This window comes from Fukomys damarensis, unplaced genomic scaffold, assembly GCF_012274545.1.
Source record: "Fukomys damarensis isolate Sample0158 unplaced genomic scaffold, DMR_v1.0_HiC HiC_scaffold_20, whole genome shotgun sequence".
Classification (NCBI taxonomy): Eukaryota; Metazoa; Chordata; class Mammalia; order Rodentia; family Bathyergidae; genus Fukomys; species Fukomys damarensis.
In genome coordinates, this window is record NW_022900932.1 from 30,383,431 (window position 1) to 30,396,774 (window position 13,344).

At 35.4% G+C, this 13,344-nt stretch overlaps 1 protein-coding gene across 1 annotated transcript in view; it reads right to left on the minus strand.

Annotated features, from left to right (window-relative positions):
- Positions 1-11,524: 11,524 nt before the first annotated feature.
- Positions 11,525-13,344, minus strand: part of Ube2d1 (ubiquitin conjugating enzyme E2 D1) — a 32,353-nt gene continuing 30,533 nt past the window's right edge. Inside the window, exon 7 of the mRNA XM_010603223.3 lies at positions 11,525-12,700. Within this exon, the coding sequence (XP_010601525.1) occupies positions 12,655-12,700 (46 nt within the window). The 3' untranslated portion in view covers positions 11,525-12,654. The remainder of the gene's footprint in view (positions 12,701-13,344) is intronic.

Here is a 13,344-nt window from a genome sequence, read left to right on the forward strand (position 1 = left end):
CTTAGATTATTATACAAGAGGAAGTAAAAAGGAAATAGAGAAATTTGAAGAATTATTGCAAATTAATAGTTCCCAGCTATTCAAATTAGTTTATAAATGATCTTTCAATTACAAAAAAATCTGCAGGCAGCTTAATTATTAAGGGCATATCAGAATTATTCTTAGCCACTGCTGTAACAGCATTATGAAAAATAAATATAGCTTTTCTATTTTAAAGCTGATTCTGAGTCAGCAGAACATAGGACAAGCAAAAAGGACAGCTATAATTTTATGCAGATTTATAAGTGCCAATTCAATTATGTTATTGGAAAGTCCTGAAAGATGACTGAGACTGGAAGAAATCCATAATGAGTAGATTGATGGGATGCTATTAATAAGACAATATAACCTATCATATCAACCCTGATATTATTGTAAAGCTCTTGATCAATTCAAATGATAATTACAATTTATTCCTTATTATGTGCCTAGTGTTTTACATACATTATCTCCAAACCTCCCATAAATCCTGCAAGGTGGTATTATTTCTATTGTATAGGTCTGAAAATTGGTATTCATGGAGAGAAACATATCAAGGATATCTTCCTTATTAATATTTTGTTAAAAAATTTCCCCTTTTAAGTCCACATTTGTAGCTTTTAAATTATAACTTACTCTATGTAAGTACAATATAGGCATATCACTCAAGAAGTTGCAGGTTTAATGCTTGCTCATATTTTTGTCTCTTTTCTATTGCTTTCTCCTTCTTGACTTTTAAACTGTGTGGATTATTAATATAAAATCTTAGTTTCCTTTATTTGCTCCTTCATGTAATTATTCAAATATTTAATGAGGCTTGAATTTAAAATAGTTACACAGCTGAGCATAATGGTGCACTCCTGTAATCCCAGCACTCAGGAGGTTGAGATAGGAGAATTACCTTGAGTTTGAGGCCACCCTGGGCTACATAGAAAGTTCAAGGCCAGCCTGAATTACAAATGAAGACCCTGTCTCAAAAGAAAAAATTACACACATATTTATAGATAAGTACACATTAAAAAGACTGTTAGCATGCCTGTAATCCCAGCACTCGGAAGGCTGAAGTAGAAGGATTGTCATGAGTTAGAGGGTTGCCTGCGCTACATAGTTAAGTTCAAGCCTAGCCTGAACTAGTAGTGAGACCCTGTATTAACAAACAAAACAAAAAAACAACTATAGAATAATACAAAATTTTGTTTAATGATGATTATATCTGGATATGCACAAATGAGGCGGTACTCATTTTACTTTATATAAGTTTGTATTTTTTCTAAAATACAATAATAATATTCATGCTTTTGTAATAATTCTTTTTCAAACTTAGTTCCTAGGAGAGGCCAGTGCTGTTAGGCACTGTGATAAATTCTAAAAATACAAAGATGACTAAGGCATGATCCATCTGTTTAAATCTGCCTGGGAGAGTAGGGAATGGCTTTGTAGAATATGTGACATTTGAACTGTGTGTGCGTGTTGTTTTTTCCTAGTGAGGAAAAGTAGATGTGCTTTCCAGAAAAGAGAAATAGTCTTGTGCAAGTCACAGAGGAGCTGGGTGTAGTGGTGCACACTCATAGTCCCAGCACTGGGACACTGAGATGGATCATCTGGAGTCTCAGGCCTGCCTGGGTTACCTAGTGAGTTCAAGGCCAGCCTGGAATACACAGTAACAACAAAAAGATATATGTGCAAAGGAGTGGCATGAAACATTAAGAGAACATTAATGGTAGGGAGAGGTTGGGCGTGGTTAGCTTGTGAAAAGGACTGTGTGTAATATGCTAAGGAGTTTGTTGACAGAGATAGCGGAACAACTTCTTAGATACTCAGTGGCACTGTGCCTGCCTCAAAAGCTAAAGGTCCTGAGTTCGATCCCTGGTACAAGAAAAAAAAAACCCCCACAAATTAAAGGCACAGTTAAACTTGCTGGTAGGAGGAGAATGAGTGATGGGAGTGAGGAAACTGAAAAGGACGTCAAAGAAGTAGCTGTTGCCCTCATCCAAGAAAGGGGCTGAGATTTCAGGTAATGCCATGGCTTACACTATGAAAGCATTTCTGAGTACAAGCGACAGGATTCCAGTGACCAGGTAAGCACACAGAGGTTACCAACTGAAGATTCTAGTTTGACAGACTGCAATTCAAACTGCATACTCTGCTAAGTAAATATCCTTAAGCAAATGATTTCATCATATTACTTCACTGGCAAAATACACTGACTTCATGCAGACCATCATATCCAGTGGATCTGTGTTCCGTTTTTCTTTAATTGCACACAGAACTGCCAGTTCTATTCTGTTATTTCTACTTTATTACCTTTGTTTGGTTTCTCTTATATTCATTAATGCTTTCCCCACTTAAATATGCCAATTAAGATTCTAAGGATCTTCCAATACTTAGTTCACTCATTTAGTCAACAAAGATTTGAGTGCTTATATGCTAAATACTGTTCTAGGTTCCCAGAAGTCAGAACAGAAAAAGAGCTGGCTGTAGTGGTTCACATTTCTAATCCTAGCACTTTGAGAGGCTAAGGTAGGAAGACTGCAAGTTGTAGCCCATCCTGGGCAACTAAGAAATTTAACAAGAAATTTTTATCTTAAAATTAAAAAGGGGGTGGGGCCGGGGCAGGGATGCAGCTCAGTGTGAAAGCCATGAGTTCCATCCCTAGTATCACAAACAGAAACAAAACAAACAAAAAACCCAAAACTGGAAAAGAATTAATGATATTAAGCACGATATGGTAGGGACAAGTATAAAGATGCACACAGGCTATCATGAAAACACTGAGAAGGGCTCTTTATTTCCTTAAGAAGTAAGGATGGGGCCAGGGATGTAGCTCAGTGGTGCGCTGCCTGCCTTGAAAGCACAAGGTCCTGAGTTCAATCCCCAGTACAAAAAAAAAAAAAAAAAAAAAAAAAAAAGGCAGAAGAAGTGAAATTGATTTAGATTTAAAGATAGATAGGGGAAGTGGGCATTTTAGGGAGAATGAACAAATTGACCAAAGCCAGAGAATGAGAAGCACCTCTCTAACCTGGACATGGGGTAGAGGCTGGGAGCCAGTGAGTTTGGTGGGAGGCTGGGAAGGGCGACAAGTCACATTAAGAGTCTTAGAAATTTGGTACTCTATTCTGTTAGTTGATGATTTAAACAAGGTGAAAGAACCTGAGAACCCAGGGGAAGGACCCTGACATATAAAACAGAGAAGAATGAACTTTACCTCAAGTGTAGGATCCAAAAACTAAACTATTAATATCTTTTCCTCAGGTCCCTTTGCAAAACTACTGCTGTCAAAATCTTTACCGCGGATGGCTCACAAGATCAGATTTGGGTTAGACAGAATATTTTAGCAAGCCCAGAAGCTACAGTCACAGTGCCCTCATAAAAACTAAAGAGATAGGCACGTATGCGTCCAAGCAGTGGTTCCACTGAGAATCAGAAGAGAATTATAAAATTATAATTGAAAAGGTATGACAGAGCTGCAGAATCTACGAGACTCTCGAAAAGTGAGCCAAGGACACCTGCGGTCATTTTTCCCCTGTAATACAGTACAGGCTAATGGCTGAGAAGGTGGGCCTCCTGCAGAAGCCCCCGGCAGGGGACAGAGAAGTAAGTTTTTTAGTGGTTGTACAATACTAAGTGACAAAACAGACTTAAGGGACCTCAACATGCAACTATAGTAGTTTCCAAAGCCAGACTTAACTGTTGGACAGGAAGCTAAAGGGATAAACTTCTAGCCCAACGTGGTAGCACATGCCTGTAATTTCACCACTCTGGCAGGAGGATCCCAAATTTGAGCCTAGATTGGGCAACTTAGCAAGGCAGTGGGACTCTGTCTCAAAAATAATTAAAAAGGCCTGGGGGATGGAGTTCAGTGCAGAGGCCCTGGGTTCAATCCTCTATAAATAAATAAAATTTAAACTACTGAAAAATATAGTGTAATTTTTGGCTCTCTCAAAGTGCTGAGAAGACTAAGCCAGAAGAATGGGACTTCAAGAACAGACCGGGAGTTAAGGTTCAAGTGGTGCTAAATCTAACTAAATTTGACTCAAAGGTGCCTCCATATGAACTGCAACCTAACTTAGGGTACGACTAATCAAAAGCTTAAACTAGAAGTATACTTTTGTAACTAATAGCAGTCTCAGCCAATCATGGTAGCTGAGCTTCACTCTCAGGTAGGAAAAATGTTTAAATGGTTTTAAATAAGTCAAAGGCAGAGCTGTGGGACTCTCTATTTCCATTTTCATTTTCCATCCTTTACATCAGTTTTCTCCTTAAAGTGCTTTCCAAACAAATAGCAGATAGGAGTGGTCTGAACCTGTTCTGGTTCTGAGCACTTCCTAATTCTAGAATTATAGATAAAAGGTAATGAAGATCTGCAAAACTGTAACATTGTAATTTTGCCGATCAACACGAGGGAACTAATGATTTACAATATCCCCTGGGGGCACTTATTGATTTGGATGTGGCTAACGTGGAGACCTCAGACTTGATCCCTCACCTAAGATTACTGTTCACGACAGAACTGGTACTGCTGGAGTAGGAGTCTAGGGCACGGCAACATGGATGCAGCAGTTGGGCACAACCTGCCAATTGAAGAAACTTGTTAACCACAGGCACAGAACAGCAGCCTGTGAGCCAGACATGAGATCAAGCCAACCCTTGCACCCAACACTGATCTTCCTTTCTGTTTGTTTGTTGGGGCAGGGTCTCACTATGCAGTCCAGGCAGGCCTCAAACTAGCAGCAAACTTACCTCAGCCTTTGGAGTGCTGGCCGAGCACCAATCTTCTGACACAAGAACATGCTGAACCTGGCACCTGATGCCAATCTGCTAGCATGAGCTCATGTGGGGCCACCTGGGTCAACTATCAAAGATCTAAAAAGACAGCAATTGACTTTGTGCCTGTCCTCTTGTTCTTGTAGTGGTCCGATCTGCTTGCAGAGTGTATCTTCTCTTTTTCCTTCACTGAACCCTCCTCCTTTTCTTATTTTTTCCCTAAAATGAACAATAATCTTTCACATTCATAAATTGTCCTGACAATTCATTGAATGGGACAATAAGAACCTGGAAAATACTATTGGCCTCTACTCCACCTGATAACAGTGCTTTTGTGATTGCATAAAGCAAATGTAATGACACCACAGGTCTGAGAGGCGGCAGACATATAGCTGGTTTCCTTCTGCAGCTGTTGGCCTAAGTCTGGATTGCCAAAGGAACGAAAGGCTACAACTCTGAATTAAAAGTACTGAAAAGCAGCATGGAATTTTCTGTGGTCCTGTGTTAAGGAAGCAAAGGCGGTCCTAAAGGGCTATGCAGGATGAACAAGGGCAAACCAGACCCAGTTTGAATGTGATAAAACTATAAGACATCCTCAACTATGCAAGGCCCTGAATGCACTGAGATGATCATCTTTGCACTGTTTGACCAGCAGAGCCAATGATGTGCTCTCTAGGGTAGAAGAGAGTTTCTACAGTTTAAATACACTGTATAAAAGCACACATATAGGTGATCTGGACACTTCAAGTATGATTAAGAAGCTCAAAAAATAATACAAATGTAGGAACTCATCAAAAAAACTGAAATATGTTAAAAATCAAATGGTAATTCTAGAACTAAAAAAACACATCTGGAAGTAACAGCATTTGAAATTGAGTGACTAGAATGAAATGGCAGAAGATAGGATTAATGAACTAAGAAGTAAACACAAAATTTCCAAAGTAAAGCACAGAGAGGGGAAAAAAAGATCTGGAAGCATGTGGGATGCAGTCAAATGGTCTAATATTTATATTTAAGTCTTAAGCAGAAGAACAGAATGGGGGAAAAGTAATACTTGTTGAGTAATGGCTGAGATTTTCCAAAACTGTACAAGTGGTCTAAGTTTCTCACATTGAAAAGAAAATGGAATGTGTATTAAGCTGCAGTGACCAAGAATGGATCTTTAAATTTACAGCAATAACACACAGATTAAAAGGATGTTTCGTAAGGTATCAGGGTGGAAAAATGGAGCAATTATAAAATTCAAAAGAAGGTAAGGAGAGGAACAATATAAAACATGGCTTAAAAAAAAGACAAGAACATGTTGGTATAAATCCACTTACACCAGCAATTCTATTAAATAAGAAAGCATGAAATAATTCTAATTGAAAGATTAATATGGTCAGACTGGATAAAAACTAAATCAAGGGCCAGGGATTTAGCTCAGTGGTTCAGTGCCTTGCAAGCGCAAGGACCCAAGTTCAATCCCTGGTACCACATATAGGACATATATATTTAGCAAAGGACACAGCATGGCCCAAGGTTAAAGAGTAGAAAAAGATTTATACTGCAAATACTAGCCAAAAGAAAGCCATACATAAGAGTGAATGTTAATGCCAAAGCATTTAATACTGGTGAAGAGAGGCAATTTAATTTTATGACATAAAATAAAATGAATATACAATTTCACTATCATAAAGAAAATCTTCACATTTGTAATAACTCTGAAGATGAATAAAAAATGTAAACACAACGAATAAACTTGATCTAACTGGCATCTCAAATACTGCACTTATTAACAGATCATGATTTCAAGGCCAGCCTGAGCTATTTAGCAACACCCCATTTAAACAAAATAGTAACAAACATAAAAAACCCCAAACCCACAAACACAGATTCTTTGAACAATTAATAAAACTGATAGTTCCCTAAAAGGACTAATCAAGACAAAAAAAATTTTTAATGGAAGAATATATTACAGAAAATTAACCTCATGAACAACTCTATGCAAAAAGACAGATAACATAAAACAAATTCTTTGAAAAACAATTTTTTTTTGCTTTTTTTTTTGGTGTTTTTGAGGTAAGAGTCTTGCTAGTTCAGGTTGGTCTTGAACTCACAACAATCCTCCTGCCTCAGCCTCCTGAGTCCTGGGATTACAGGCATGCACCACTACTCCCAGTTTAAACAAACAAACAAACAAAAAAACAACAAAAAATAAACCCCCCAAAACACAAAAATCAAGTGTAACAAAATACACCTATTCTATACATAGTAAATACATAGAATTTATTAAAATTTCCCTATAACTCTAGGTAAAACGAAACAACAAAACTGAAAACATAGAATAGTCTTTAGAATATTTCAGGGGAAAAATAGCAGAAACTCTGCTACACGATAAAGAGGAAATGCTCAAGTGTTTTTTTTGTTTTTGTTTTTTTGCACCAGGGATCGAACTTGGAACCTTGCACTTGCAAGGGAGGCAGTGGCACCACTGAGCTAAATTCCTGGCCCTCCTCAAGTGTTTTTATGGGGCCAGCATAATTTGAGATATGGCATACACAACCAAAAAAATTATAGACCTACTTCTTTTGTGAGAATAGTTGCAAAAATCCTCAGCAAACAATTCAAATAGAACTCAGTGATTCGTAGAGGATATTTCTCAAAATGGATTTTATTCAGAAATTCAAGGGTTTTTAATGTGTAAACATCAGTTAATGTAACTTATGGTACATTAATTGTGGAAAAAGATAAAAATACAGTAAAAATGTTGATATAAAGAAAAACCATTGAATTCACCTAGTAACTCAGTGATAAAAATGCTTACTAATCTAGGAACAGAAGGGAAGTTCCTTAATGTTTTTCTTTCTTGGTGCTGGAGATTGAACCTAGGTCCTGTACATGTTAGGCAGTGCTCTACCACTGAACTACATCTGCAGCCCAAACTTCTTTAATATAAGGAAACATCACACTTAATATTGAAATAACAAAAGCTTTCCTTTGGAAATCAACAAACGATGTTTGCTATCTCTGTTTCTACTCAGCATGTTACCGGAACTCAAGCTAATGCAACAAAGAAAGGAAAGAAATATGGCATATAGATTGGAAATAAAATAATATCACTGTTTGGAGGTAACATGATTAAAAGGGTAAAAACTTAAAAATTCTACAACCTTTTATTAAGTACATTTAGTAAGTTTATAAGGTAAAAGCTGCATACTGTAATTTGTTTTTCTATTTATCAAGGATACAGAAGTATGAGACAAAATAACAGGTTTAAAAATGGTATACTTAGGAATGAATATAATTAAAGATATGTGAAATCTCCACAACTACAAAAGAATTAAATTATACTATAAAATACTTAAAAATACAAATTAAATACTTATAAATACAAATTAAAAATGACAAGCCCAGTGAATCATATATACTTATGGAATGATTCATAAGTGTGGTGTTGACCCCAAATTCTTTCTCATGGAAAAATGGAGATCTGTAACCTCTCCCTCTGAATTTGAGTGAGCTTCTGGCTGATTCAACCAGTAAGTTGTAGTATAAGTGACATTATGGAACTTCAAAGGCTAGATCATAAAAGGTCATGAAGCTTATTACTCATTATCTTGAAATACTTGCTCTCCAGATGTTCCCTTTTGGAACTGAGTGGCCTGTCCTAGTGTAAGATGCTCAAGCCAGCCACAAAAAAGGCCATGAATAAAGGCTCCAGTACCCTATATACTTGCCCAGGTACCAACATGAGTGGTTAAATTCCACACTATGTAAGGCACTCCCTGCTGGGAACCTAAGCATCACACCCACAGCTAAGTAATTCCTATCATCCCCCATCCCAATTCCTGATCAGCAGAATCCATGAGCATAATAAAATGATTGATCTTTTATAACACTTAAATTTGGGGTGATTTGTCATTTGGCAATCAGATAACCACAACCCAAACATGTTAACATTAGAGATTCAATACAATACCAATCGGAATCTCAGCAGGAAAAATGGAAAAGCAGATTTCTAAATGTGTATGAAGTTACAAGGGACTATGTCAAACCAATAATGTAAAAGAACAAAGTTAGAGGACTCATACTACCTCATTTAAAGAGTTACCACAAAGCTACACTAGTCAGAACACTGCGGCAGTAGCTGAAGACATATGCATTGATGGGCAGAATCAAGAAATAAACCTCCATGGTCAGTTGATTTTCAAAAATGGCACCAAGAGGGCCAGGGATTTGGCTCAGTGATGCTGCTGCCCGCCTCACAAGTGCAAGGTCCTGAGTTTGATCCCCAGTACAAAAAAAAAGGGACTAAGACCATTTGAACAAAAAGAAGTCTTTTCAATAAATTTGTATATCAATTTGATCTTTCAAAAGTCCTGTTTACAAGGTTTGCTTTTGGCTGACATCCAGGAACTGGGATTTTAAAATCTTCCCTAAGTGATAAATAAAGCTATGCCTGCTATGCTGGCCCAACTAGAAACATTTGTTACCACTGGAAAAACTGGTGAGAATATATCAGTTACAAAGTTAAAAAAGAGCTTATAGACATTCGGTGTGAAAAAGTAATGATTAGTTAGATATAGCAATTTTTACAAATGAAATTGGATGAATCTCTACCCCACTGCCTTATGTGTAAAATGTAATTATGAGGATGAAAAAAGCACTGTAAAAAATGAGAGGACTAGGGTGCTGCTCAATAGTAGACAAAATGAACAAAAAGAATAAAACAAAACAAGCGAGGAGAGGGAGGGATAAAGGGAGGAAGGGAAGCAGAGAGCACGAGGGAGGGAGGGAAAGACAGGACATATCATTAATAGTCTGCATTTTCCTTTTCAGTATTGTAATTGAACTCAGGGCCTTCACATTGAGCTACAGTACATCCTCAGCCTTTTTAAATTTTAAGACAGGGTCTCCCTGAATTGCCTAGTCTGAAATCAAACTTGTGTTCCTCCCACATCATACAACACCATGCCTGTTGCTTGCATTATATTTTAGGGCTATTAAATTGTGTCTCATATGCCTTAAAGAAAAAGAAACTGAAAATCTTAGATTACAACTGAGTGATAGAACTAAATATTTTTTAATTCAGATTATTTGTATATTAATAACCATTTAAAACATTTATACAAACTAAAAAGACAAAAAGTATTGTTCACAATTTAAACACACTAAAACTTTACATATATGGCCATGCTAAAGCATTTATCACGTTTTCTTTGGTTTGGAAAAGAATGAGTTACAGGACTCATGATTCTACAAAACACAAATCTTAAAACATCAACTCGACTAGACTGGGTCCAGTTCAGACTACCAATGAACAGACATACAAATAGCTTCATGACCAAAAACTCTTAATATGAGAATATTCCTATTTTTAAAAACACACAGGACAGGGGTTAAGGTATAGCTCAATAGTAGAGTGCTCACCTAGCATGTAGAAAGCCCTAGGTTTCATCCCTTGCTGTGATAAAGTAAGAGAACTGTAATACTACAACATGCTACTATTACCATTCATTCCCTTTTTTTTTTTTTTTTTTTTTTTTTTTTTTTTTTGTACCCGGAATCAAACTCTGGGCCCTTGCGCTTGAAAGGCAGGCAGCGGAACCACTGAGCTAAATCCCCGGCTCATTACTTTTTAAGGTAACTCCTTTGACTAATTCATAGGGCTGTCTTTGGGGTCTGTTTGTACATCACCGATTTATCACATGGGGCATTTACAAATATGCAGAGTCCAATTTGAATATGGTTTTCAGCTATGCCTAGAAAAACCAAGCCTATCCATTTTAAATACTAAGAAGGTCCTTAAATTAATGCTTACTTTACTAAAAGGCTGCTGGTTTTGAATTTAGTTCTAAAAAGTAAATTGTGTTCTCTTTCTTAGAACTAAGCAAAACTAATATACACAGTACAGTGATCTGACTGATCATTATGCCAATTAACTTAAAATTTTTAGTTCATTATGAGAGCTCATCCTTAGTAATCTGACTGTACAATTCAGATGTAAGCAAAGGCAAACAAGAGTTAAGCAGGTTTCAAAAACTTTAATACAAGGGGAAAGACATTTCTAAAAATATATGCCAACAAATTGAAGTTTCAAAAAATAAGTGAAAGATACTCAAGAAACAAAACCCTCTACTATCAAAATGTATTACAGCCTTAAAATTTACTGATACTGAGTGTTCAAATTCAGGGCAACTGTAGCTTATAATAAATAATATAGCTAGTAAAGTAAGTTTTTCATGATATGGTTGTTTTAAGACATCACTTAATATAGTTACTTTTTAAAGCCTATATTTTCTTAAACATTCATTTTACAACTTTGTAATTATTTTACATTCATTCATAAAGGTATTTTCTAACAAGTTATTTTGTGTTTTAGTAATACTGAACAAGATAAAAGAATCAAGTAACTTAAATGTTTTGCTAATAACTACACCCATCACAGATTCTTGCACACTTATAGCTAGTGCATTAATCAGAAAAGTTACAACTATACTTAACCATGATACACTTAAGTTTGATATACATGCTAAACACTAAATGTATGTATTTTTCCAAGCTAAAACATTAGAACTTTGTTTCTTTAAAATCTAGAAAGACAACTTGCTTATTTAAATTATTTTTAGCTATCAATTTATAAAAACAGAGGGAAGCATCATTTAAAATTTTTTTTTGGTAACTTCTATAGTAAAATATGGATTTTTTTTTTCAAATTCAGATGGTATTCTATTTTAGAAATTCTAGATTTTAAAATGTTAAGAAATGTATTTCTGCAAATAATCCATCTTAGATGTGAGCCAAAAGAAACCCTGACTTCTTTTAAATTCTTATCTATAGCAAGGGACCAAGGTAAATCATCTTACAGACAGACAATTTAGTAAAGAGATGCTAATCTAGAACAAATTTATATATAAGTAGTAATGGTGATTAATACCAAATATAGTAGACCTCATTTTCACACTTTGGAAACAAATTACATGCAGAATTTCATAGAGTTTTGATCCTTAGTTACAGATAAAGTAATTTTTGTTTATTTAAGTAATCAAGACAAATAGTAGAAAAAGCATTTTATTTATATGGAAAAAGCTACAGTAAGATCTGTAAAAGGTGTCAATATAATATTGCCTATACAGAAAAAAATTCAAATGTGAAATGAATAGCAACAAATAAAAGTTACACATCTTCCTACTTAGCAGTGCAATTAATTCACATTGCAATAAAGTTAAGTCAAGTATAACAAAATCAAAACAAGTGTTTCTCCATAATCAGTATACTGAGGATTACAGTGTAAAGATCATTCAGGTTTAAGAAATCTGCAATCAGTCTACAGAATATCCTAAGACAAGAGAGACACAGTTAATTCATTTAATTATCAGCTGTTGGGGTTTTTCAATACTGTTCACAGGAAAAACATAACGAATTGACATACATGTAAATAGAATATATTTAGTCTATACAGTAAAAAAATACAAATTATAAAGTGAGCTAACAAAGAATGAAATCTGAATACAGATTTATAAAAGTGACGACATCTCAGACAACACATACAGTATTTCTCATGTAAAAACATCTAGTTTCAGCAAAAAATAATTTGGTTGCTTTTCAGCTGCTTTGTAGATCTTGTAAGCTGAAGATGCAGATGTCCAAGTTTCTTAAAAACCATGATAAATGTCTTTCTCAATGCATACAAAATGATAAATGCTCTCATCACAGTCTTAAGGGTATTTTTGGAAATTTTTGTCTTGCTTCAGAAACACATTTAAAATGGGTAAAAATCAAAGGGTTTCATGGTACAACGAAACAGTAAACAGCGCTCAATTTACTGTTAATGTTGAAAAAAAATCTAGATTTTACAGTACTGTTATATATGAAAAGGTTTTTTTGATTTTACATTGCATATTTCTGAGTCCATTCTCTTGCATGTCTGTTGTATCTGTAGGCATACAAAGGAATATAGTAAAACATACAAATCTCATCTTTTGTAAGCATTGTCTAAGAGAACTATATATTCTACCTTCTCATGCTTTGATTTTTTTTTTAAATGGAGACTCATGTTGCCCAGTTGACCTTGAACTTAATTGTCTTGCCTCAGCCTCTCAAGCAGCTGAGATTATAGGCATGCACTGTCACACCCAGTCTTTCTCATGCTTACTTGCAATAACCATACCTATACAAATTATTGAGTCAGTACGACAAAGACTCATGCATAGATGAAACAGAAAACAAATTATTTTTTTAACTCATGAATTTTCTAATGAGCCATATGAAAATGTACCTAAAATATAAAAAACAAAACATGGAGACCAACTTGTAATACCAATCCATAAGCCAAGTCTGAATATTATCTGCAAAATGCAAATAAACCTATGGTCAAGTAGTTTTCAGGCAGCTTGAAAGTAAGGTCGGTCCAAGTGGGTAAAGAACTAAATTCCCTTCCCAGGAGAAGACAGAGAATTCGATATATAATCCTCTCCAATCACTAAATTCTTTCATTGTTAATCTACTGCCTAGAATTATGTACAGATATTGTACAAATATCAAACAGGTACTACTAAACAATAAATGGAAAAAATTGTT